Raw genomic sequence first — 24846 nt, 5'->3', positions numbered from 1 at the left:
CTTCTTCCCCAAACGGTGGTTTCCAAGGCAACCCCCTTTCCTGTAGTCTGCATGCTTTGTGCATCTTGCTGCTTCTTTGCCTTGCACATGACTGCGTGTCCCAGATTCCTTTGCAGCAGCCAGCTGCTCTCTTCCTTATTTGCCATGCCTTCTGTGTTTGAATCTTTGGAACCATTCATAATCTAGCACTCAGTGCTGTCAGTTTGTTTCTTTATTGTTACGCTGCAAGACCGGATCCCATTTGCATCCCCCTCATCATAGCTGATCCAGCATATCTATTTCTGATTCGGATCGTCAGTCAGTGTGGACAGTAATGACCCCTGTTAACTTGGTGAAGAGGTATCTTTTACTGTGGTGATTCTCTTTATTGAGCAGGGGGAGAGTAACTGGCCCTCTCCACCCCCAGCACAGCATCCCTCCAGTGACTGTTGCTGGTGTCTGTCTTGTGTTTCTTTTTAGATTGTGAGCCCTTTGGGGACAGGGATCCATCTTATTTATTTACTATTTCTCTGTGTAAACCACCCTGAGCCATTTTTGGAAGGGTAGTATAGAAATCGAATAATTAATAAATAATAATAATAATAAATAACTGCATGTGAGCACTGTAAGGTATTCCCATTAGGGATTGGGGCCACAGTGGAAGAGCACCTATTTTGCATGCAGAAGGTCCCAGTTTCACTCCCAAACACCTACACATCGGGCTGGGAAAGACTCCTGCCTGGAACCTTGGAGAAGCTGCTGCCAGTCAGTGCGGGCAGTGCTGAGCTAGGTGGACCAAGGTCTGACTCTGTATATGGCAGCTTGTTACATTCCTATGTTCTGTCATGGATCAAGCTATGTGTTATGTGTAGTTCTGTAACTGTGTCCCCCACCCCAGGCTCCATCAATGAAGCAGAGAGCCCAGTGTTGATCTTTGTTTCCTGGGCCTGTTCATCTCTGTTTTTAGACAACACATTGAAGATTGGGCATAGCTTTTTCAGACTAGGCCTCTCAATTATGCTGGGGTGTGCCTCTGTATGGCACAGGAACACCCGATGTTTCCTAACTCACCTATTGACCCAGTTGCGGGGAGGAAAGCCTCTTGTGAGGTGTAGTTGTATTATGGCTCAGCACCCATTTGTCTTCCTGTACCTAATTATACAGGGTTCTTGGCAGATGCAAAGGAGGACAGAGCTTGGGACCAGAAGTGTTCCGGATTTTGGATTTTTCCGGATTTTGGAATATCTGCATAATGAAATATCTTGGGCATGGGATCCAGAGCGCCAAAACAGACGCCAACAGAGCAGGTGTCAACCTGAGCAGGGAGTGGAGGAGGGGGGCTTTCCCTTTTCCCTCTAGCGCCAAAGCGAGAACATAAAAAACATTTAAAAGCCACACAATAAAAACAGAGACTCAACTAGAGAGAATTACAGACAAAACCCCTGTCACTAAACCCCTTCTGAAATAAGTTTGACTGCGTGTTTAAAAGCAGCAAAATTGAGCATCTGCGAGCAAGTGAACTGAGGCATTTTGTTTTTTTGTTTTTGTGATGGCGTGGTGTCTGGATTTTGGAGCATTCCGGATTTCGGATGTCCGGATAAGGGATACTCAACCTGTATTAGTAAATTTAGCTTTTTGTGCCAGGTTGAGTCAGAGGCTGATATTCCATCCTTTGTATAGCTTTCAGAACTAAAAGAGTCCTGTTCATCTGGGCAGCCACACACACACACACACACACACACACACTCACACACTCCTTTGCAGCTAATAGCAGCTGGGAGAGGCCATTTAACCTGGGAATTTCTCCTCTTGGTATCACCCATCAAGAACCCCCAAGACTGTAAAAGGAAAGATAAAGGAAATGTTTTAATCAAGAGCAAATAAAAATCACCACACTGTCCTAAAGCATTCCAACCAAAGTCTTCGATTTCAATACAGCGGTTTTAAGACAAATTTTATACAAGCATTTTACTAAGAAACACTCCACACTGTTTTTTTGACCAGTCCCAAGTGCCAGGGAGCCTTGGCACCTAGAAATTTAAGCATCCCACCTAGACTAGGCTATTCAGAGTTATTTAATCAAATCTGTCGCAGGCTGCACTGTTTCTGTCCTAAGTGTATTGCTTGTAAAGGGGATAAAGAGAAGCCCATTTACCCTCCCCCTTACACAGTGTCCATCACTAAGTCTGATAATTTTGTCAAGCATCCATTGTCTGGCTCCTAAATGTTTGGGCTGGTGCCTGGATCCAAAGAAAATTCATCAAGGCCTGTTTTAGACTATCATCACCATAATGCCCCAAGGTATTAACATTACAGGCTGAAGTTTCTATTTGCTAGACATGTGTTTTGTGGCATCTTTGGACTGTGGCAGGTGCTCATGCCCTGAATAAAGCACTTACTAAAGCTCATTGGAGGGGTAGAGTGGGCCTTCTAAATTCCCTGTTACTTTGGGGTTGCTTTGGTTTGTTACCCTGTATAGAACACGGCATCTGAAGCTGTTTCCATAAAAGCCATCTCACTTCATCACAGTTGCACAGCTGCCAAAGAAATGCGTCATAGACAGACAGATTTAATCCATCATGTGATTAGTATACAATGTTCCCACTGAGGCTTGATATGTGGTACCAAGAGGAAACAAAGAATTCTCCTGTCCCACCATGATGTTTCACAAAGCACTGGCGTAGCACTGGTGTAGACAAACACTGCACCGTTAGGGCAGTAGGGATGGGGGGAGATTTCAGTCGCTTCCCTTCCCCCCAGAAGCCAACTCCCCCCCGAGGGTTGTGTGACCCTTAGGGATATGTGACCCCCAACTCACTGATAGCGTTGACTCACTGCATGCCTGGCAGAGGTTAAAAGGAAAAAAAGCAGCAAATTCCATGCTAGGGATCATTAGGAAGGGGATTTAAAATAAAAATGTGAATATTATTATGCCCTTATACAAATCTATGATGCGGCCACATTTGGTGTACTGCGTACAGTTCTGGTCATCATATCTTAAGAAGGACATTGTAGAACTGGAGAAGGTGCAGAAGAGGGCAACAAAGATGATTAGGGGCCTGGAGCACCTTCCTTATGAGGCACGGCTACAGCATCTGGGGCTCTTTACTTTGGAAAAGAGGCGACTAAGGGGAGACATGATCGAGGTGTGTGCATTATGCATGGAATAGAGAGAGTGGACAGAGAGAATTTTTTCTCCCTCTCTCACAACTCTAGAACCAGGGGTCACCCCATGAAACTGAAGGTTGGGAGATTTTTGACCGACAAGAGGTAGTACTTTTTCACACAGTGCATAGTTAATCTATGGAATTCTCTGCCACAAGATATGGTGATGGCCACCAGTTTGGACGGTTTAAAAGGAGCTCAGACAAATTCATGGTATATCAATGGCTGCTAGTCTGGTGGCTATAGGCCACCTCCAGCCTCAGAGGCAAGATGCCTCTCAATACCAGTTGCAGGGGAGCAACTGCAGGAGAGAGGGCATGCCTTTAGCTCTTGGCCTGTGGGCTTCCAGCAGCATCTGGTGGGCCACAGTGCGAAACAGGATGCTGGACTAGATGGGCTTTGGGCCTGATCCAGTAGGCCTGCTTCTTCTGATGCTCCGTTTCACTGCATGTACTCAGTGAGCATCAGGGAATCTAATCTCTTCCTGGGCAGCAACTGGTGTTCCTCAAGTCCCACTTGAAGAAGAGAACGGGTGGCTGGGAGGCTAGCATCTCCACCTCCACCTCCACAAGTTCTGAGGCCAGAAGCCCACATTTAACATTTCTGGTTTGGCATCTGCAAAGGTCTGGGCCAGGCAACATATCTGGAGATCAGATTAGCCGCCTTGGGATTTTCTTAATGAAAGGCGGGGTACAAATTTAACAAGAAACAGTAAAAAATAAACTTGAGGCAGGAGTTGCCAGATGCTGACCCCTAATCTAAACAAACAATGCAAACGACGCCCCCCCCCTCGCCAGATTTGTTAAAAGTCAAACCAATACCAGACCAGAGGCATTTAATTAACAAAGGAATCTGCCTTTTGCTGAGTCAGACACTTGCTGGCTACAGCTCAGCATTGTTTGTGTCACATGGTAGCAACCCTCGTGTGTGTGTGTGTGTGTGTGTGTGTGTGTGTGTGTGTGTGTGTGTGTGTGTTAGATAGATAGATAGATAGATAGATAGATAGATAGATAGATAGATAGATAGATAGAATCTGATTGTTAGCCAGTATGGATGCTTGCAATCAGGCAGAATGGTAGGATATAAATAGAATAAATAGATTCCCCTTTTCTTCATCATTACACTCCCTGCCACCACTGCTACTGTGATCAAGTGGTCAGCTTGTATTTATAGAGACCTACATCCATAAAAAGTGGGAAACATCCAGGGGTGCAAAAGAACTACCCTTGCTGGATCAGGCCCAATGCCCATCTAGTCCAACATCCTGTTTCACACAGTGGCCCACCAGATCGGATGCATTTCGGACATAGTAATTTAGCCCTTGTGGGTACAAATATGATGAATACGATGAATATTTATATACCGCTTTTCCAACAAAAGTTCCCAAAGCAGTTTACATAGATATTAATTAATTTAATGGTTCAATGTCCTCAAAGTGCACACAGTCTAAGAAAGAAACACAAGATAGATACCAGCAACAGCCAATATAGTGCAGAAACATACCAGGGCACAAGAGGATGTCGAATGCCTAAATACCCGTGATTTTAGTGTTGGAGAGGGGATGTTGTTCTATGCTGCACAGAGTGGTACAGTGCAATACTGAAGTGCTGTCAAGTCGATTTCAACTTCTGGTGCCCACAGAGCCCTGTGATTTTCTTTGGTGGAATACAGGAGGGGTTTACCATTACCTCCCCCCACCAGCATGAGATGATGCCTTTCAGCATCATCCTAGATCGCTGCTGCCTGATATTGTACCAGTGGAGATTCGAACCAGCAACCTTCTGCTTGTTAGTCAAGCATTTCCCTGCTGCGCCACTTAAGGTGACTACAGTGCAATACTCCACGTGGATTATTTCAGTGCTGATCATGGTACCCGACTACCCTCAATGTGGGAATTGAGCTCCAGCCCCTTTTTAGAGTGGCATGATCAATATACTGACTTCGTGGAGTTCTATGAATTTAAAAGAGCCCCACCACACCCCCACACACTGGTAGCGTCAAACTGACCACATTTTATTTTTTCTGTACATCGCCTGCATTTTAAATCTTTCCTGCCTGCCTGCCATCTTTCTTTCTTTCTTTCTTTCTTTCTTTCTTTCTTTCTTTCTTTCTTTCTTTCTTTCTTTCTTTCTGTCTGTCTGTCTTTCTGTCTTTTTCTTTCTTTCACTTTCTTGCTCTGTGCCTCTTAAATGTACTCCAAAACAGAAGTGAAACTGACAGTGACAAGTAAAAATGCTTAGTTATTTCCTGAGAAGATAATATGACTCTCCGAGAGTGCATCCAGTGCTGTTGAAAGCCATCCTTGGGCAGAAGGAAACCGAGTCTGAAGCTGAGCGCAAACCATCTTCACTTGTGGATCAAGAATTACCAAGCTGAACTATGTCTAACTGAATTGAATGCATATCCTTGCCCTGTTTCCCTTCACCTCCATCTCCCTCCCTGCCCTTCCTCTGAGACTGTGCAGGCCTCAGCAACGTGCTTTGGGGATACATAGTGGGCTTCAGAAGATGAGTCGAAATTTCCCCTCCTGCATAGCACCCCAGGAGTGCTAACTGCACCTTTGTTAGTCTGGATGGCCATCACTGTTTCTGAGAGCCCAGCAAATGATACAGATTAATGTCTGATCTTGGCTTCCTTGTTGCTCCTTCCATTTTGGAGGTGCAAACCTCTCCCAAACAAATGTGGTGGTGAGCTGGGGGGGAGAACCACTTCTCTCCCCTGATCCTGTGTACACGGCTCTTTGAAAGTCATGAGGCAGCTAGTTGGCCTAAGCATGACCGTAATGGGCAGGGAGGCAGGCCTGAACCCTCTAGCTCTGGCCTTGGAAATGTGGGTCTTGTGAGGTGGTGAGAGCCCTGATTCCTTGAAGGATGGGACGAGTGAGTCTCCAGTATCTATTGAACTCAGCTGGCTTAGCAAAGCTGTGGTCACATGGTTTCCATTTCTTCTTCTGTTCCCATGTGATTCTGAAAAAAGGCTTATCCTCACCATCTCTCACTTGCTTCAGCAGATGGAATGATGTTGACATTCCTTCCACCAGCCACCAGCATTTTCCTTAAAAAAGAGGAACCAAAAGCTAGCCAGAGGCTTGTTTCCTATGTACCTGCCTTATACGTAAGACTAAAATTCTTCCTCTTCCCACAGGCTTCATATTATTTAGTTAGTTTAGACTGCAGTCCTGTGCAGTGGGAGTGAAACCCACTGAAAACACTTTTCTTGCTTGCTTGCTTGCTTGCTTTCTCTCTCTCTTTCTCTTCTTTTTAATTTTTTTTACATATTTATATGCTGCCTTTATATACAATAATGCAACACAAATCAAAACCAAATTAAAACACCAAGACAATCTGAAATTTTGCTAAATTCTATGATAAATTCTATCAGTCTGATTAAAAGCCTTTTAAAAGAGGTCAGAAATGGGGAGGCTCTCATTTCAGCAGGGAGCGCGTCCCAAAGCCTGTGCAGCAATGGAGAAGGCTTTTAAAGGAGGCATCTTTTCAGAGAAAGAGCAACTGGCATGATTCTTTGACTATTGTAATGCATTCTATGTAATGCATTCTACCTTGGAGAAGCCTCTGCCAGTCTGTGTAGACAAAATTGAGCTAGATGGACCAAGGGCCTGACTCAATATATGGCAGCTTTCTATATTCCTGTGTTCTATGACGGGCTGCCTTTGTACAGAGTCTGGAAACTGCATTTGGTGCGGCAGCCAGGTTGATCTATGAGGTAAGCCAAAGATTGGCTGCCGATACAGCCAATGCTTAGTGTGAGAGCATCTGCTTTGCATGCAGAAGGTCCCAGGTGTTCAGTCTCTGGCAGCATCTTGAGGTAGGGCTGGGAGAGACTCCTGCCTGAAACCTTGGAGAGCCACTGCCAGTCAGGTAGATGCGCAGATGGTCTGACTCGGTATAAAGCCGTTTCCTATTTTTCAACAGGAAAAAGACAAAGGGCTGGTAGCTTTATTTATTTATTTATCAGATTCGCACACCGCCCCAAACTTTCGTCTCTGAGCGGTTAACCATAGCTCCTAAAATTTAGATCTTAAACAGGATCTTAGTCTAATAGCAACATAAAAGAATTTCACCACCACCTTGGTAATTTCATTGTCTAGATCCTCAAGACAAAAATTCAAATAAAAGGGGTCAGCTCTTCCTGGAAAATGCTCCAATAGAGGGAATATGAGTTCTTTTCTGGTATCAGAATACAGGGAGCAATAGAGCAGTACATGCGAAACAGTTTCAGGAAGGCCTGCACCATAGGGGCATAGGCCATAATCTGAAGATCCCTTGCAAAATCTTTTTTCCTGAAGGGCTAAAGGCAACACGTTCATGCGGGCCCTAGTAAAAGCTATCCTAAACTTAGGAAAGTGTAGGGAAGCTAAATACTTAGCACCTTTATTCCCCAAAGGGGGCATAATGCCAAAAAATAGGGGAGAACAGGTCCTGTTTCCCCTAGAAACAAGATTTTGGTGCTCAATATCATGAAGGCGTTGTATAAGTGTAACCTTCGCCTTCTCAATTCCCATGAGCAGAATTTCAGAGGGAGAAAGGCCCATTTGCATTATTTTGTTGTTAACATATGACAACCAAGGGCTAGGAAAGGAGTCTCTCCATAGGAACAAAAAATAGGAGTGCTCCTGGGTATCCAGGCAGAGTTTGATCCATCTGGTAAAAGTAAGTTCCCATGCTTTAGCGAGAACAGTAAAAAGTCCAGATTCCAAACACAATGCAGAGTAAGGTACCCACCTGGGAACCCCAAAGATAGCCCTAAGAAATAATGACTGAACCGTTTCCATCTCTGATGTTACTCCCTGAATCCAAAGTGGGACACCATAAAGTAATTGGGCTACAATCTTTGCTCGAAAAACTTGGAGGGCCATAGGCATATACTGGCCTCCTTTAGAATAGTAAAATCGCAAAAAAGCGTTGAGGGTTTTACGGGCAATAGAGATAGAATACAATCTTTGAGATTTCCAGTTGAGATTGTGTTGGAAATGTATACCAAGATACTTAAATTTATAAACCTGCTCGATATTTTCCTTATTAATCGCCCACTTATAAAGTTTCCTAGCTTTAGTAAAAACCAGGACCTTAGATTTCTCATAATTAATGGATAAATTGTTGTCATTGCAATATTGGGCAAAGGCTGTCAGCAATCTACGAAGACCGAGTCGAGTCTGGGATAATAACACCGCATCATCCGCGTACAGCAACACTGGCACACGAATGACAGCCAGCTTTGGGGCGTGTGAATCTACCTTTTCTAAGCACTGCGCTAGATCATTGGTGAAAAGATTGAACAAGGTAGGGGCCAGAACACAGCCCTGCCTAACCCCGCGGTTAACCATAGCATAAAACCAGTTAGAAACATATTTTTAAAAATTTAAAAAAAAAAACAATTTAAAAATAAACCAGAGATTAAAACCCAAAAAATACCAGGAAGCTGAGAAAGCTTGGGCAAAAAGATGGGTTTTCAGGTGTTTTTTTGAAAATTGCTAGAGATGGGGAGGATCGTATCTCAGCAGGGAGCGCATTCCACAATCTTGGGGCAGCGACCAAAAAGGTCCGTCTCTGTGGGCCTTTAGTTATCTCTAAAGCCTCACACATAAGCCCCAAATATCTTGCGTTCAGGATATTCAAGAGAGTGCCTTCTCCTTCATAAGCCCCACTACTTATTAAGATCATCTGGGAAGGTCATAGGTATATAGGCAGGGACAGAAACAAATATGTTAAATTTATCAGACGAGCAAACAAATATTCAGCCCAGCACCGCATCCTTAAGGACATAAGAAGTGCCCTACTGGATCAGGCCCAAGGCCTGTCGCGTTCAGCATCCTGCTTCGCCTTCCAGTGACAGTTGCTCCTGTCTCCTTTGTGTTCAAAAATAAAAGTTTCCATTGTTTTCCTTGCGATAACATTAAAACAGTGCAGAATTTCTAATTGGGTTTTGCAGCGCTGTGTCTAAAGAAGTCCATGAAACAAGGTCTTCGCCTCAGGGGGCCTGTGAGGGCATAGCACCCCGCTCAAGGACAGGCCACGTCCCTTCTCAGAATATTCCGCTTTTATTTTATTTTATTTTATTTTATTTTATTTTATTTTAAGCAAGGCTTAAGAGAGGCTTGCTTGCAGAGGTATAAGGAAATGCAGGCAGGCAGGATTCTACCCAGTCAATCACTACAATTTGAATTTGCTTCTACATTCCGATGGGATAAACTGATAAACACTAGTCTCTATTGTTGACTTTTATTATTGACGATCAGTATATCAGGCAACCTATATTTATGTTCTAATTGTTCTGCCACGATTCCCTGCCTTTTAGGAGCCTTCGCCACAGCATTTCTGACTGTGTGCCATGAACACGGAACAAAGAAGGCAGGGAATGATACAATCTGCTCCTCCAGAGGTGGCTTCCTTAACATTCGAAACCATTCGAGTTGTTCCAGGCCCACAGGCATAATAGGGAGAATCCCCAACTGTTTCTGTTAAGGCTTTCACAAAGCTGAGGAGTGTCTGGAAGCAGGAATCAAGGAAGCACTTTGGGCACGTAGGCGTCTTGGTGAGATGCAATCTGGGGAGGGTTCTAATAGGGCAGCCAATACCAGGTGCTCCAGATTCCTACATCCTGGAAGCAGAGAGAAAATCTGCAAGTAGGACAAAGTTCTCCTTGGGAAAACCCACTCGCCCCCAAAAGAATGAGTCTACCAAGTCATAGCTGCAGCCTCTGAGTACTAGGATACGGTGGACTGTTCTTGTGAAGAGGTTGTGGCTGGCTCCTCTCCAGCCAGAAAAGTTTGTGGAGGAGGAGGAGGAGGGAGGGAGGGAAGGATCTGTGTCATCTGTTTTGAGAGAGAGAGAGCACTTTTATTGGAGCAAGCTGTCATCTAAAATGAATGAAAGTTTTGAAGTTTTAGATTCATTTCTAAGCGTGGCCATCCAGACCAAAACTAGAATTTAAAGAAGGATGGAATAAGTTCTTACACATCCACATTTCGCTATTGGGCAGCAGACGTACGCTGAATACAAAGGCTGGGCTGGCTGAGTTGGTTCAGTAGTTTATTTGGTCCAGTCCTGTTGAGATGGCTTGTGCCACAAATGGGAGAATTCTGAGGCATGGTCATAGAGCTCCTAGAGATCAGCATGAAGATTAGTAATGGTGAATAAGCTTCCCTGAAAAAAATATATGTGTATCACCATTTGGAGATGGGGCTGCAGCTCAGTGGAAGAGCATCAGCTTTGCATCCAGAAGATCCCAAGTTCAATCCATGGCAGCTTCTCCAGGTAGGGCTGGGAAAGACTCCTGCCTGCAGCCTTGGAGAGCTGCTGCCAGTCAGTGTGGACAATATTGAGCTAGATGGACTAAGGGTCTGACTCAGTAAAAGGCAGCTTCCTATGTTCCTATGACCTTCCTTTGCAATGTTCAGCCACAGGAGTGTTGTATGTGTGTCTGGAAGATTCTCAGTTCATACAGGGCGAGGTGGACTCAACAGTCCTCTCCAGTGCCTTGAATGAACTGAGTGTGTGGGAAATGCCCCAGGACCCATTCCAGGCTCTGTGGGGGTTCTGTTCTCAAGCATCCTTGCTGACCCAAAGGAGACATGTGATGGGATATTTCAGACACTAGAAAATGTATGCCAAGCGCCTGGAAATGGGTTGTGGTGCAAATAACTAAACATTTGTTTGGGGAATAAATTGCAGCGATTGAGTCAAGCCGGGGAATGGCAGAGGGCAATAAAGGGACTTTACTGGCATGGGCGGAGTTTGAGTTAGGATCACTGTTCTCTGTAATGGGGATTCTCACATGTTGTTGACTACAACTCCCATAATCCCTAGCTGCAGTGGGCTTTGGCTGGGGATTGTGGGGGTTGTAGTCAGCAACATTAGGGAGTTCCTGTTGACCAGCGCATTTGAGGGGGTATGAGGTGATGTGTAAGGAAGGTCGGTTTTATTGATTGGCCGTTATCCAAGGCTGAAAGCTGGGAGAGTCAAATATCCTTGCTGACTGAATTTCAGCCTCTTTAACCTCCAATTCATCTCTTGGACATGGAGCAAAGCAGAAGCCAAACAGGAGTTTGGGGACTGCTGTCCCATGAAAATGGATCCTATAATCCAGCTCTTTACATAGGAATACAGGAACTGCTATATACTGAGTCAGACCACTGGTCCATCTAGCTCAGTATTGTCTACACAGGTTGGCAGCGGCTTCTCCAGAGTTGCTGGCAAGAATCTCTCTCAGCCCTATCTTGGAGATGCTGCCAGGGAGGGAACTTGGAACAGTGTAACAAATCCCAGCATTAAAAATCACAGGTTAAAATACAAAAAGCATGATAAAAACAATATAAAACAAATTATTAAAATTATTAAAATTCTAATTAAAAGTTTGCGAGAACAGGAAAGTCTTGAGAGTCTTCCAGAAAACAGACAGAGAAGGAGATGCTCTTATTCCAGCAGGGAGCATATTCCAGAGCCACAGAGAAAACCCAGTCCTGAGTCGCCACCAGACGAGCTGGTGGCAACCGTAACCGGACCTCTCCAGAGGATCGTAAAAGGCAGGAGGGTTCATGACAAAGGAGGTGCTCTCTTAAATAACCTGGTCCCAAGCTGTTAAGGGCTTGATAGGTAATAACCAGCACTTTGTATTTCATCATAATGTTCCACCAATAGCATTCACAACTTTTTCTCCAATGTTTTGTCTCCCTTGCCCAGGTATCGGGGATTAATCCTTGTACTGACGTTCCTGTGCTATACCACGTTCCATCTCTCACGGAAGCCCATTAGCATTGTAAAGGTATGTTGCATGATGCTGGGGAGGAATCTAGTTGGATATGTGGAGCTAGGAGAGTGCACAGAGAAGAGACTTCTGGCTTCACTCTGTTCTGAGCAGGTGCATCTATATACTTAGGATACACTTCATATGGTTGGTTAAAACAACAAATCCATGAATGAGGAGCGGGCTCATCAGTACAATCTGAGTTTGCGGCATGCCATGTCTCATCTAGGTGTGGTTCACACAGCTGTTCAAATCTAGGTTTGATGTAGGTGACCGATATTGGCATGATTATGTGAACCCACACCATGATGGTTTATGGCCTGAAATGAATCTAATATTTCTGCCTTGCCATGGGTTCACACAACCGTGCTAATGTTGGTAACTCACATTAAACCTAGATTTGGGAAAGTGTGAAAACAGGCCCTAGTTTCAGCCTAAACAGGGGTGGCCCAAGATATTGTAGTGCCTGATGTGGGGCACCAAATGCTGCTTGCCCCACAACCCTGATAGGGCACAGGCTCCTTTCTAAACTGTCCCTTACAAGCTTTGAAAGTGGTGCAGGAGGTGGGCAGGAGGGAAGGTTACCAGCAGTCTCTTCTTCTTTCCTCATGGTTTGTTTGTTTGTTTGTTTTTGTTTGTTTTTTGTTTTGTTTGTTTGTTGTTTGTTTGTTGCAAGCTGCAAGGAGTCCGAGAAAAAATGCTGCTTGCAGAGCTTCCAAGGGTCAGATTGGTCCTGAATACGAATAAATTTTTCTATGCTGCTTTTCAACAAAAGTTCCCAACAATCTAAAAAAGAAACATAAGATACACACCCACAACAGCCACTGCAGGGATGTTGTGCTGGGGATGGAAGGGCCAGTTGCTCCCCCGCTGCTAAATAGAATCACCACTTTATAAAAAGGTGACTCTTCGCTCATTTAGCAGGGGTCCTGAATTGCTGCTCTGGCACCGGTGACAGGGGGCAGCTCAACACCTTGTTGACACCCACAACACCTTGTGGCACCCCAAGAATCTGTCACCTGAGGCTACCACCTCACCTCGCCTCATGAATGGGCCGCCCCTGAGCTGAAGGGAGAGCTTGGATGCAAAGTCTGCGCCCTGTTTGCCAAGGACAGCAGCACCTTCAGGAGAAACCCCTGCCTTGTGGGTCTGACCTCTTTCCTCTTTGCTGTTTTGGCAGAGCGAACTGCATTATAACTGTTCCTCAAGGGGATCCAATCCATACAACAATTCAAACAGCACCACATGGTGTGACTGGAAGCCCTTTGGTAAGTGTTTATCCTCTTCCGTTCGCTAGGCCTTTCTTTGCAGAGTGCTGTGGGGGCTTCCGGGGGGCTTGTGTCTCGAATGAGACTTGACTAACTTAATTCGTTTCAGTGGGACTTCATCGTGACTAACTTAGTTCTGGGTCAAGCCTAACATCAGGACAGTGAGGCTTTTCCAGCTTCTTATTCTGTGGCATGGTCCCGTCCCACCAAAACTGTTGTTTCTTTCACCACAGGGCAGGTGCACACATAGCGTAGGACCTGCTTGCAAAGTTGGTCACTGACACCTGTGACTGTCTGAACCCACACCAAGGCCAACCCTGGGGTTCACTCAGGGCCTCAAACTGAGAAGCGTAACCAAGATTTGAAGCTGGCTTGCCCCGTAACAAATCGTTCTCTGGGTGGAACATCTAATCAAAACACATAATGCAAAACAAGCAGTTGACAATAGTAAATAAAAAACACAAAATGCAGCGGTTTACATAGAAAAAGAAATAAGACGGTTGGGATGGGGCCTAGCTCAGTGGTGGAGCAACTGCTTTGCATGCAGAAGGTCCCAGGTTCAATCCCTGGCAGCATCTCCCGGTAGGGCTGCCGGAAACCTTGGAGACTGCAGGAGCGTTGTGCATTCTCAAGCCTCCCCACTTCCCAGGAACTCTCAGCTGTGGCCCTTCCTGGAAGCCATAAATGACTGGGCAGCGTTTATCTCCACCGAGTCCGTGATCTTCATTAAGTCACACTTAATAATCCAAATGAAACACCTTTGGGCCAACAGTGTATTCTGCTGTGATTAACAGCCTTACTTATCTAACCCTCATTTGTTTACAGTGTCATTGTGAGCCCCATTAGCGGCTTGATTGAAAATCGGTTCTCAGCGCACTTTGGCTGTGGCAGTTCCTAATTGGAAGCCTTTGCATTTGACTTTTAAATATATATATATTATTTATCTGTACAGTGCCATTCTTGTACTTGGAACTTTCCTGGGTTACGTAGGCATGAATAGACTGCTCCCTGCCCCAAGGAACATCCAGTCTAAATTAGACAAGGGAGAAAACCATACAGCAGGGGTTTCCAACCTTCGGTCCCTGGGTGCTTTTGGATTACAACTTCCATCGTTCCCAGCCACAATGGCTAAAAGGGATAATGGGAGTTGTAGTCCAACATCACCTGGGGAAGGTTAGCTTCCTGTGCTCCTATTTATCCTCCCAACAACTCTTTGAGATAGGCCCCTAATATCCCCATGGAATATTAAAGAGGCACATGGTACAACCTTGCTAGGACTATACCACTTCAGAATGCAGATAGGGGAGCAAACAAGATGATGCGGAAAGGATTCCCTGAGGGCCGAACTCCTGAAAAACACTGAAAGAGGCCAATGTGCAATCCCAGCTTCCCAAAGTGAGCTTGGCTGTGACAGATTGGCCTTTTTGCTGGTGTGTTAGTCTCCTACATGAGGGGTTTATTTTATTTTATTTTTTAGTGCTTAAATACTGGTGCTTGTATGACTTCGGTGTTCCAACTGCATCAGTGATATCCTGAGCTTAATCTGGGTAATTTCTTCTTCCAGATCAGGCAAACTATAAGGAGCTGTTCGGAGCCTTAGATAATGCCTTCCTGGTTGCCTATGCTGTAGGAATGTATATCAGGTACGTACTGAACATGTCACAAGTCAGCATGAAGGCAACGATAGCCCTGTCAGTAACCTGATAGACAGATTACTGTCTAATCCCTACTAACTGAGCAAAGAGGCATTTTTCAAACTGGTGATTCTCTTATAATTAGCAGGGGGAGAATAACTGGCCCTATCTAGCTCCAACACAGCACCCCTCCAGTGGCTCTTGCTGGTATCTGCCCTATGTTTCTTTTTAGATTGTGAGTCCTTTGGGGACAGGGGACCATCTTCTTGATGTATTATTTATTTTTCTATGTAAACCGCTTTGAGAACTTTGGTTGAAGAGCAGTAGATAAATATTCGTAGTAGTAGTAATCCCAATGCAAAGGTCCAGATTTGGCATGAGCTCTGCACCATGGAAACAGCTCTTTCCCATGATGCTCTGGTCATGCAGGACCCCCAAATTCACCCTGTGGCACTGGCATAGGAAATAGTTGCTTTGTTGGCTCCTCCCACATGACTTTGGGTTTTGTATGTTAACTGGGGCTCATGGGCAGGATCCACACCACTGAGTAACTCCCTAAGCTGGGGCGGATCCACCATTGAGCAAACAGGTTCAAAGAATCCGGGCCACCACCCCTCAGGGGCCATGCCTCGTGCACCAGACACAGCCCCCATGTCTGACGTCAGACACGGGGGGGCGTGGTTTCGCTCCTACGTCTAATATCAGATGCAGGGGCATGGCTAAATGCTCCCTGCGTCTGACATCAGATGCAAGGTGTGTGGCTAGGGGGCCATGGCAGTGGCAGAACCCAGCCCACCACCGGCCTCCCACCATGCCTGCCCTAAGCCAGTGCATTCTTTCTGTGCGATCTTTGAGAATAAGTTGGGGCATTAAATGACGTTTGTTCCCATCTCCTGCAGCGGAATCTTTGGTGAGCGCCTCCCGCTGCGTTACTATCTCTCCGGAGGAATGCTGTTGAGCGGATTGTTCACTGCCTTGTTCGGCCTGGGATACTACTGGAAAATCCATCAGCTTTGGTACTTTGTGCTTATACAGGTACGGAGATTCGCTGTAAGGTCATTCTGACAAGCAGATGGGGGGAGCAGAAGGGAAGGCAGGCTTCAATTCCCACACGACTCCTCTGGGCTCTGCCGCTCATGTGCTCACGCAGCAGCGAGCTCCAGAGCTCAGATGCGAGGGGGGAGAACTCACTCTGGATCCTCCAGGATCCCACAATGCACTGCACGAGCATCAGAGTGACTGCCCTCAGCATTGCGGCAGCTCTGCTCTGCCTGGCCCCCTTCCCCCACAACTCTCTGATAAACATGGCCACCACCCGCCCAGAAGCAGTGTTGAAAGTGGGCACAACCAGTGAAAGAGGTCAGAAGGGGTTTGCTCTCCTGCTACCTGACTTTTAAGAGACCCACAGAGCTTCTGGGTTGAGAGGGCTCCCACTCCCACAGGCGACCCAAACTACCTGGGTAGAAGACAGTTAACCCAGGTTGCTCTGGTTGTGAGAACAGCCTTTATGTCTCCTAACACACTGTTCCATTTTTATACTGTGGGGTCTCTAGTGCTTAGGTCCTTCTTGCAAACAAGGGGAATCCTTGTGAGAGTCATCTCATGTCTGAACATCATTTCACGAGGGTACACTTACTGGAAATCTCGAGGGGTTCTACCTTCCCCTGTTCAGGGTTCTCAAGTACTAGAGCAGAGAAACAATCCTGCAAGGGTTGGATTTAAACCATCTCTGCATCCGGTCTGATTATACTGGGTTAGAACACGGTTTCTCAGATTTGAGTCCCCAGATGTTGTTGATCTACCAAGGCCATTGTGACTGGGGATGATGGGAGTTGTAGTCCAACAACATCTGGGGACCAAAGTTTGAGAACACCTGAGTAAGAAGGACCACTAGGCTGATTTGATAAAAATATGACTTATCCACCCTCTTCCTCTTGGGCTCTCTAAATTCAGAGAAGTTCTCTTTTAACAGAAACATCCCAGCTTTGCCTTTCCCTGCTTCTCTTGTCTCCCCCACTGACAACAACCACACTGCAAGTTCCTTGGGGCAGGGAGCTATGTCACTGCCCAAAGTGCTACGTGCCGAGATGTTGCTATATAAACCATCATCGACATCCTCACCTATTTATACCTTGCAAGGAACATCTGAACAACCTTTATTTGGCATCTGGTTGCCAAGTTTCCTTATCTGCCCTTTCCCTATCATTGGCTTGTTCTGCTACCTTCTGAGTGGGCGGTTTTCCTGTGCCGTCTGTCTTGCCATGGCAAAACTGTTCCTAATATTTCCCGACATAGATTTAGCCGTCACATGCTCAGCAGGCTGGGCAAACAGAAGTCAGATATAATTAGCCACTGGAAGAAGGATGCACTCATCCTTTCCATCCTGACTGTGTCTGTCTGAAGGAGACGCTGTAGTCTGATGAAGGAATGACTGAATGAGATCGTGCTTGGGGTGAGAAGGTGCCCTAGTCTCATGTTTATGCATAATGCAAAATCTGTGATTCATTAAGATTCCATCTCAGTGCCTTGCTGTTTCCAGGAGATCACTTGGATATGTAATTCCTGCTTGTTTCTTGGAGGCTCAGTTTATAGTAAGGGCTGCTGGACTGGTGTAGGAATTTTCTGGCCACTTTTTCTTAGTTCTTCCAGATTTTCATTTCGGAAGTTACTGATGATGAACATCATAGGAACATAGGAAGTTGCCTTATACTGAGTCAGACCCTTGGTCTATCTAGCGCAGTATGTCTGCACTGACTGGCAGCGGCTTCTCCAAGTTTTCAGGCAGGATTCTCTTCCAGCCCTACCTGGAGATGCTGCCAGGGATTGAACCTGGGATCTTCTGCATGCAAAGCAGATGCTCTGAGCTACGTCCTCATCCCTGATATATTGGTCTGGTGTTGATATACAAAGCATTCTGTCATAGAACATAGGAAGCTGCCATATGCTGAGTCAGACCATTGGTCCATCCAGTTCAGCGTTGTCTACACTGACTGGCAGCGGCTCTCCAAGGTTACAGGCAGGAGTCCTTCCCAGCCCTACCTGGAGGTGCTGCCAGGGAGTGAACTGGGAACTTCTGAATTCAAAGCAGATGCTCTACCCCTGAGCTAGGGCCCTATCCCCTCTAAGGGGAATGTTTTACAACAGGCATCACTCACATGTGTTCACCCATCTAAATGCAAACCAGGGACGACCCTGCTTAGCAAAGGGACCAATTCATGGTTGCTATCACAAGACCGGATAACTGGTTTCGTTTGGTATTCTCCGATACATCATCGGACTCCTAGGGAACCCATGAAAGTAAGAACGGAAGTGAAATAAAAACTGCAGAATGAACTGAAGGTGACTAAAAAATTACAGATGAAAAACTGATGATAAAAAATGTCATCAGCTCAGCAACCCTTAAGGCTCAAGGTGCATGGGGAGCATTCCCCAGCATAGCAATGGATGGGTCCGCCCCAGTTCTGATTGTGTTTTAAACCTGCTGGTTGGAAAATGTTTGTTATTAATAGGGCTGCCCATGTGTAAAAAACGGGCTGATTACACTGTTTGTTTACATACTTATTTTATGTGAAAGATATATATGCAGTTTTATTATGGAACACCCTGCCTCTTGAGATTCATAATGCCTCCTCCCGTCTGTCCTTTAAGAAGCTCCTGAAAACCGATCTATTTTTCCAAGCTTTTAGTTTTTCACGTGTGTGTGTGTGGGGGGGTCTTTTTCTTTTGTTCTTTCTTTTTTTTCTCCCCCCCCTCTTCTCTTTTCTTTGTTGCTGTTGTTTTAATTTATGTAAACCACCTCAAGTCTACGGAAGTCAGGCGGTCAATAAATTTGCTAAATAAACAACAAATAAACAAATAAGTAAAAAAAAATTCAGTGCGAATTTCCATAACAGTTTTAAAAAATCAAATCACACTGTCAAAAAACTACTATATCTCATCAGACGGGGGAAAAGTGCATTGGCTCCCAGTCCGTTTCTGAGCCCAGTTTCAAAGTGCTGATTTTAGAGCATCTGCTTGAGAGTTCCCGGCAGCATCTCCAAGTAGGGCTGAGGAAGTCTCCTGCCTGAAACCCTGGAGATCTGCTGCCAGTCAGTGTAGACAATACTGAGCTAGCTGGACCAAGGGTCTGACTCACTATAAGGCAGTATAGGCAGGTGCCTGACTAACCACCAAGGCTAGAAAGAGCAAAGTAAAAACAGTATAGCAGAAAATGCATCCACTACAAAAGGCACAGCACACAATAAATCTTTTAGCCTGCCTCCAAAAAGACAGGGGGAGGCATACAAGCCTCTCCTGGGTGAGAATTCCAGAGCCCTGGGGCTACCACCAAGAAGGCCACCTTCACTTCCACATAAGACAGAACTTTAAGCAAGGCCTCATGGGTAGATCTTAATGTCAGGGGGTCTCATTTGCTTTTTCACGAACTGATCATTAATTATATTTCACCCACCGTGATTGCAATGAAATAAAATTGCATATCACATACTGCCTTTTTTGGAAAGGTATTGAAGGAAACGTGAGGTCATTTCCTTTTCCAAAGCTGTGAATATTTATTTAATAAACTGGACCTATATCAGGCAGTAGCAATATAGGAAGATGCTGAAAGGCATCATCTCACACTGCACGGGAGATGGCAATGGTAAACCCCTCCCGTATACTACCAAAGACAACCACAGGGTTCGGTGGTCGCCACGAGTCGACACCGACTCGACGGCGCACTTTACCTTTACCATTTTTTGTTAAAAGGGTACAGGGGAGGGCAACCTTTTAACTTTATTAATACCCATCACAACAAGTCACCAAAGTGGGTTCAAAACGTAAGCAAGTCTCAGCTTTCCTGACACTTTGTCCCCAATCAATTAATTAATTAAAGCTTTAGGTGATCAACCTGCTGATAAATCCCAGCCAAGCATGCAGCTTAAGTTACTAGTAAGTTGTTTCTTTGCATACTATGATAAATGCTTGGATTTTCACCAAGCTGCTGCAGGTGCCGGTGTCCTTGCATAACTCCAGTGAATCACTTCATAATGAGCCCGTTCATATGGTTGCAATCTATGGGCGTAGACCTTGCCTTGCTGCCTGTTCACATCTAAACTGCAGCAGAAAGCGTATCAGGAACTCAGGCCTATAACCTGCTGCTGCTGCTGCTTCTTAAAAACCCCAAAGATTGTACAGACATACCTGGGAACAGGAGTAGGTGCTGTTGCTGTGGGGCGAGCTCTGCTTCTCATCCCTTTGTTTCTAAATGGACATTCCTTCCAAATTGAACACTCTCCTCTTTGCCTTTCTCATCGGAACACACTGCCTTATACCGAGTCAGACCATTGGGCCATCTAGCTCAGTATCCAGGGCTGCTCAACTTCAGCCTTCATGCAGATGTTGGCCTACAATTCCCATAATCCCTAGCTATTGGCCACTGTGGCTGAGGATTATGGGAGTTGTAGTTCAAAAAGAGCTGGGGAGCCTAATTTGAGCAGGCCTGGACTCTAACACAGACTGGCAGCAGCTTCTCCAAGGTTGCAGGCAGGAATCTCTCTCAGCCCTATCTTGGAGATGCTGCCAGGGAGGGAACTTGGAACCTTCTGCTCTTCCCAGAGCAGCTCCATCCCCTGAGGGAAATATCTTACAGTGCTCACACTTCTAGTCTCCCATTCAGATGCAACCAGGGCAGACCCTGCTTAGCAAAGGGGACAAGTCATGCTTACTGCCACAAGACCAGCTCTCCAACCTTCATACAGCGAAGTGGAGGAATACCTGATTAGCCATCAGGGGCATTAGTAAAAGGTAAAATGTGCTGTCATCGAGTCGCTGTCGACTCCTGGCAGCCACAGAGCCCTGTGGTTGTCTTTGGTTTAATACAGGGAGTAGGGAGGCCTACTCCCTCACAGTATGAGATAATGCCTTTCAGTATCTTCCTATATTGCTGCTGCCCAATGTAGTTTGGGAAACATACCAGCAGGGATTTGAACCAGCAACCTCTGGCTTGCTAGTCAAGTCATTTCCCCGCTACACCATTAGGTGGCTCATCAGCGGCATTAGCAGCCCTGAAATCACAGTGTGGTCTCCAGCCTCCCTGTTAACCAATATCTAGGCTCCTTCGGTGCTTTCCTCAGCTTCAGGTCCAGTCACGGTGCCGGGTTCATCCCAGCCACGGCTCACCACACATGGTGCTATTTTTGTAGCTAGTTGAATGAAGACGGCACCTCGTCATTCTTCCTTCTCGCTCCTGCCACTTGAAACCGCTGCTGTGAGACGACTGCATTTCCTCCCACACATTCACACAACTGGTTTGGGCAGCAGGTCAGGCTTGTTGGCTCACGGGCAAATCTGGAGCACAGCAGGATGAGGCACAGACTCCAAGGCGTAGATTGCGCAGCCTAGACTTCACCTGACTTGACCCAGAAAACTGGGAATTGGCAGGCCATGCATGGCAACGTCCCAAGGAGAGTCAGTATGGCTTAGTGGCTAGGATTTGGGGAGGCTTGAGTTCAAATCCCCACTCAGACCCAAAGGTCACTGGAGTCCTATTCAGACATTAGACTCATTTATCGTTTAGGCATTCAGACTCATTCATCAAAGATGTTCGTGGTAGCAAGCATGACTTGTCCCCTTAGCTAAGCAGGGTCTGCCCTGGTTGCATATGAATGGGAGACTAGAAGTGTGAGCACTGGAAGATATTCCCCTCCGGGGATGGAGCCGCTCTGGGGAGAGCAGAAGGTTCCAAGTTCCTTCCCTGGCAGCATCTCCAAGATAGGGCTGAGAGAGACTCCTGCCTGCAACCTTGGAGAAGCCACTGCCAGTCTGTGTCGACAAGACTGAGCTAGATGGACCAAGGGTCTGACTTGGTAGAAGGCAGCCTCCTGTGTTTCTAGGGAAAGCCAGCTGACCCACATCATTACAGCTGGTGCCTCTGACCTTGGTTTTTAACTCACAAACTATCAGAAAATGGGAGCATACACAGCTCTCAACCTGGAGTAGCAGGCTCCTCCTACTCTAATAATAACAACGGTGTGAAAGAACCTATTCTGTTGTATTCGCATTCAGCAGTTGGGGATGGGGCTGTCACTTTTGAATGCCCCAATCCCTGGCAGCTAGATGGACCAATGCTTTGACTCAGTATTTATTTATTTAATTTTTTACATTTCTATCCTCTGAGGAGCTCAGAGTGGTGTTCACGGGTTTTTTTTAATCCTCACAACAACCCTGTGAGGTAGACTAGGCTGAGAGATATGTCACTGACCCAGAGTTACCCAGTGGGTTTCATGGTTGAATGGGGATTCGAACTCGGGTCTTCCCGGTCCTAGTCCACCACTCTAACCACTACACTATGCTGGCTCTCGTATACGCTATATAAGACAGCTTCACATATTCATCAGGAACGTCCATTGTAACTCAGTGGCAGAGCACCTGTTTTGCACTCAGAAGGCCTCAGGTTCCATCCCTGGTAGCATCTCCAGTAGGGCTGAGAGACACTCCTGCCTGAAACTCTTCAGAGCTGCTGCCAGTCAGAGTTGATATTACCAATGGACCAGTGGTCTTCCTATGTTTCTGTGTAAGCCTCTATACATGAACATGTCTTTGTGTGAACAACTGTGCCTGCATTCATTCGGAAAGTGAACTTGGGAACAGGACCCCAGAAATGCAGGATACAGAGAGAAAGTATATCGCTGTACCTGTGTTTGGCATTATGTGTGAACAACGTATCTGTGTGCAGATCTGTACCGGTGTGCACAGTCTACTCATTGTACAAGTGTTCAACGTAATGTCTGAATAGGTCCCAAAATATACTGCTGTACCTGCATTCAGCTGAACAACAGAATCACTGTACCTGAATAACTGTGCATCTGAATAACTGAATAACAGGTACAGTTCTGTGCCTGTGTGCACTGTATGCAGATTGTACCAGAGTTGAACATAATGTGTGAATCGGGCCTGGGTGTCACTCAGTCACTCCCCAGCCCCATCATAGGAACATAGGAAACTGCCATATACGGAGTCAGACCATTGGTCTATCTAGCTCATTATTGTCTTCACAGACTGGCAGTGGTTTCTCCAAGGTTGCAGGTGGGAATCTCTCTCAGCCCTCTCTTGGAGAAGCCAGGGAGGGAACTTGAAACCTTCTGCTCTTCCCAGAGTGGCTCCATCCCCTGAGGGGAATATCTTACAGTGCTCACACTTCTAGTCTCCCATTCAGATGCAAGCAGGGCAAACCCTGCTTAGCTAAGGGGACAAGTCATGCTTGCTACCACAAGACCAGCTCTCCTCCATCCTAACATACCATTGTTGGTTGTTATGAGAATAGAAGTGAGGAGTTGCCCTGGACACTGCCCTGAACTCCTAGAAGAGAGGGCGGATAAACCTTATTCCGCAAAGGCTTCCTGCATCTCACTCACTGTGCCCTTCCTTCTCTCACTCACTGTCAGATCTTCAATGGTTTGGTGCAGACAACTGGCTGGCCCTCCGTGGTGACGTGCGTCGGCAACTGGTTCGGAAAGGGGAAGTGAGTCTGGTTTTCTCATGCCTTCCATCCTGCAGCTTGTGGCTTTTTTTCTCAAGTATAAATTGCTTAATCTGCACCTCTGGAGGAAGGAATTGATTTATTCCCTGCCAAAACAGGAAATGTCACTATGTGGTAAAATGGGCCAGTGGCTTGATGTCATATAAGGGAGCTTTGTGTGTTTACAAGGCATGCAAGTGGTGCTGAGAATGTGATTATTACCAGGGCTTAATCCAAACTCAGACTGAGTGAACGTTAAAACTAGCCCGGGGCTTGACAAATCCCAGGCACCAAGAAATTTAGCCATGGCACCTAGAAATTTAACCGTGGGCCTCAACTAGGATATTGGAGGTGGAGTTGTTTGTTTGTCCCAGACAGCCCTGTTTCTGTTTTAAGTATCTAATTTGTAAAGGGGATAAAGAGAAGCCCATTTACCACCACCACACACACACCACACACACAGTGTCTGCCACTAAGCCCAGTAACTTTGTCAAGTATCCATTATCTGGCCCCTAAATGTTTGGGCTGGCTCCTAGATCCAAAGAAAAACTGTCAAGACCTGAACTTGCTCTGTTGAAACATTGAGGCTCTGCACACGATCCGTGTGTAGAACCTTATCGGGTTCTGCAGGGAGAGTGAGCTTAGCCCGCTTTCCCCACAGACAATCCCCAGGCTAGCCCTGGGCGGCCAGATCAGCCGCCCACATGACTACCAGATGTGTCATGGAGCCGGTAGGGGCAGCAGGGATCAGGGGCCGCCCAGCCTCCGGAAGAACCACCTGCCTACAAGCCCGGTGGTTCTCACAATGAGGGGGAAACGGGCTGGGCTCCCTTAGCCCAGTTTCTCTCCATTGTGAGAATGGCCTCATTATTCTGTACAAATGTATACTCATACACGTTTTTGTGTGAATGACTTAACTGTGGTTTGATGTGCTGCCTGAATGGACAAACCACGATTGCCGAGTGTCCAGCAAACAAGAATTTAAAAACATGGCAGGAAGTGGGTCTGTGCTAACGCTGGTGTGGCATGATGTCTGAATTGGCAAACCATAGTTGTGGCCATGACTCCCCTTCCAGAAGCTGAGTGAACTTTTGAAGCTGAGACCTGAAAAAATGTAGCCAGGACCACACATGCAGTTCTTAAGTAGACGCCAGTTCAGGGTCTACTTTTGGAGGCTCAAGCCATGGTTCTAAACTGGCTGGTACCCAAGCCGTAGTTTGGCGCAATATCTGAACTGGGTAATTAAAACCCCAGTTTAACCTAACCACACTCTCAGGCATAGCCAAAAGACTGACCTAGACATTTCTGTTCCATCTCTTAACAGGCGAGGCTTGATCATGGGCATCTGGAATTCACACACATCTGTAGGAAACATCTTGGGATCCTTGATCGCAGGTGTCTGGGTTTCGAAAGCGTGGGGCATGTCGTTCATCGTACCTGGGATCATAATTGCCTCCATGGGGATCATCTGCTTCTTGTTCCTCATTGAATGTGAGTGGTGAGCCTGACTTCCAGGAAGCCTTTCTTATGGAGAGGAGAG

The 24846-nt window shown here is 46.1% G+C and overlaps 1 protein-coding gene across 2 annotated transcripts in view; it reads left to right on the top strand.

Moving 5' to 3' along the window:
* The window catches only part of SLC37A2 (solute carrier family 37 member 2), a 53723-nt gene that overhangs the window by 6956 nt on the left and 21921 nt on the right, over positions 1-24846 (top strand). For both annotated transcript variants that reach the window (XM_053270111.1, XM_053270112.1), the window contains exons 2-7: positions 11844-11925; positions 13088-13175; positions 14740-14818; positions 15709-15844; positions 23233-23309; positions 24631-24797. In XM_053270111.1, coding sequence (XP_053126086.1) covers positions 11844-11925; positions 13088-13175; positions 14740-14818; positions 15709-15844; positions 23233-23309; positions 24631-24797 — 629 coding nt within the window. The remainder of the gene's footprint in view (positions 1-11843; positions 11926-13087; positions 13176-14739; positions 14819-15708; positions 15845-23232; positions 23310-24630; positions 24798-24846) is intronic.

This window comes from Hemicordylus capensis, chromosome 8, assembly GCF_027244095.1.
Source record: "Hemicordylus capensis ecotype Gifberg chromosome 8, rHemCap1.1.pri, whole genome shotgun sequence".
In the NCBI taxonomy this organism is placed as follows: domain Eukaryota; kingdom Metazoa; phylum Chordata; class Lepidosauria; order Squamata; family Cordylidae; genus Hemicordylus; species Hemicordylus capensis.
The sequence above is the reverse complement of the archived record's forward strand: the minus strand, read 5'-3'. Positions and strand labels throughout refer to the sequence as shown.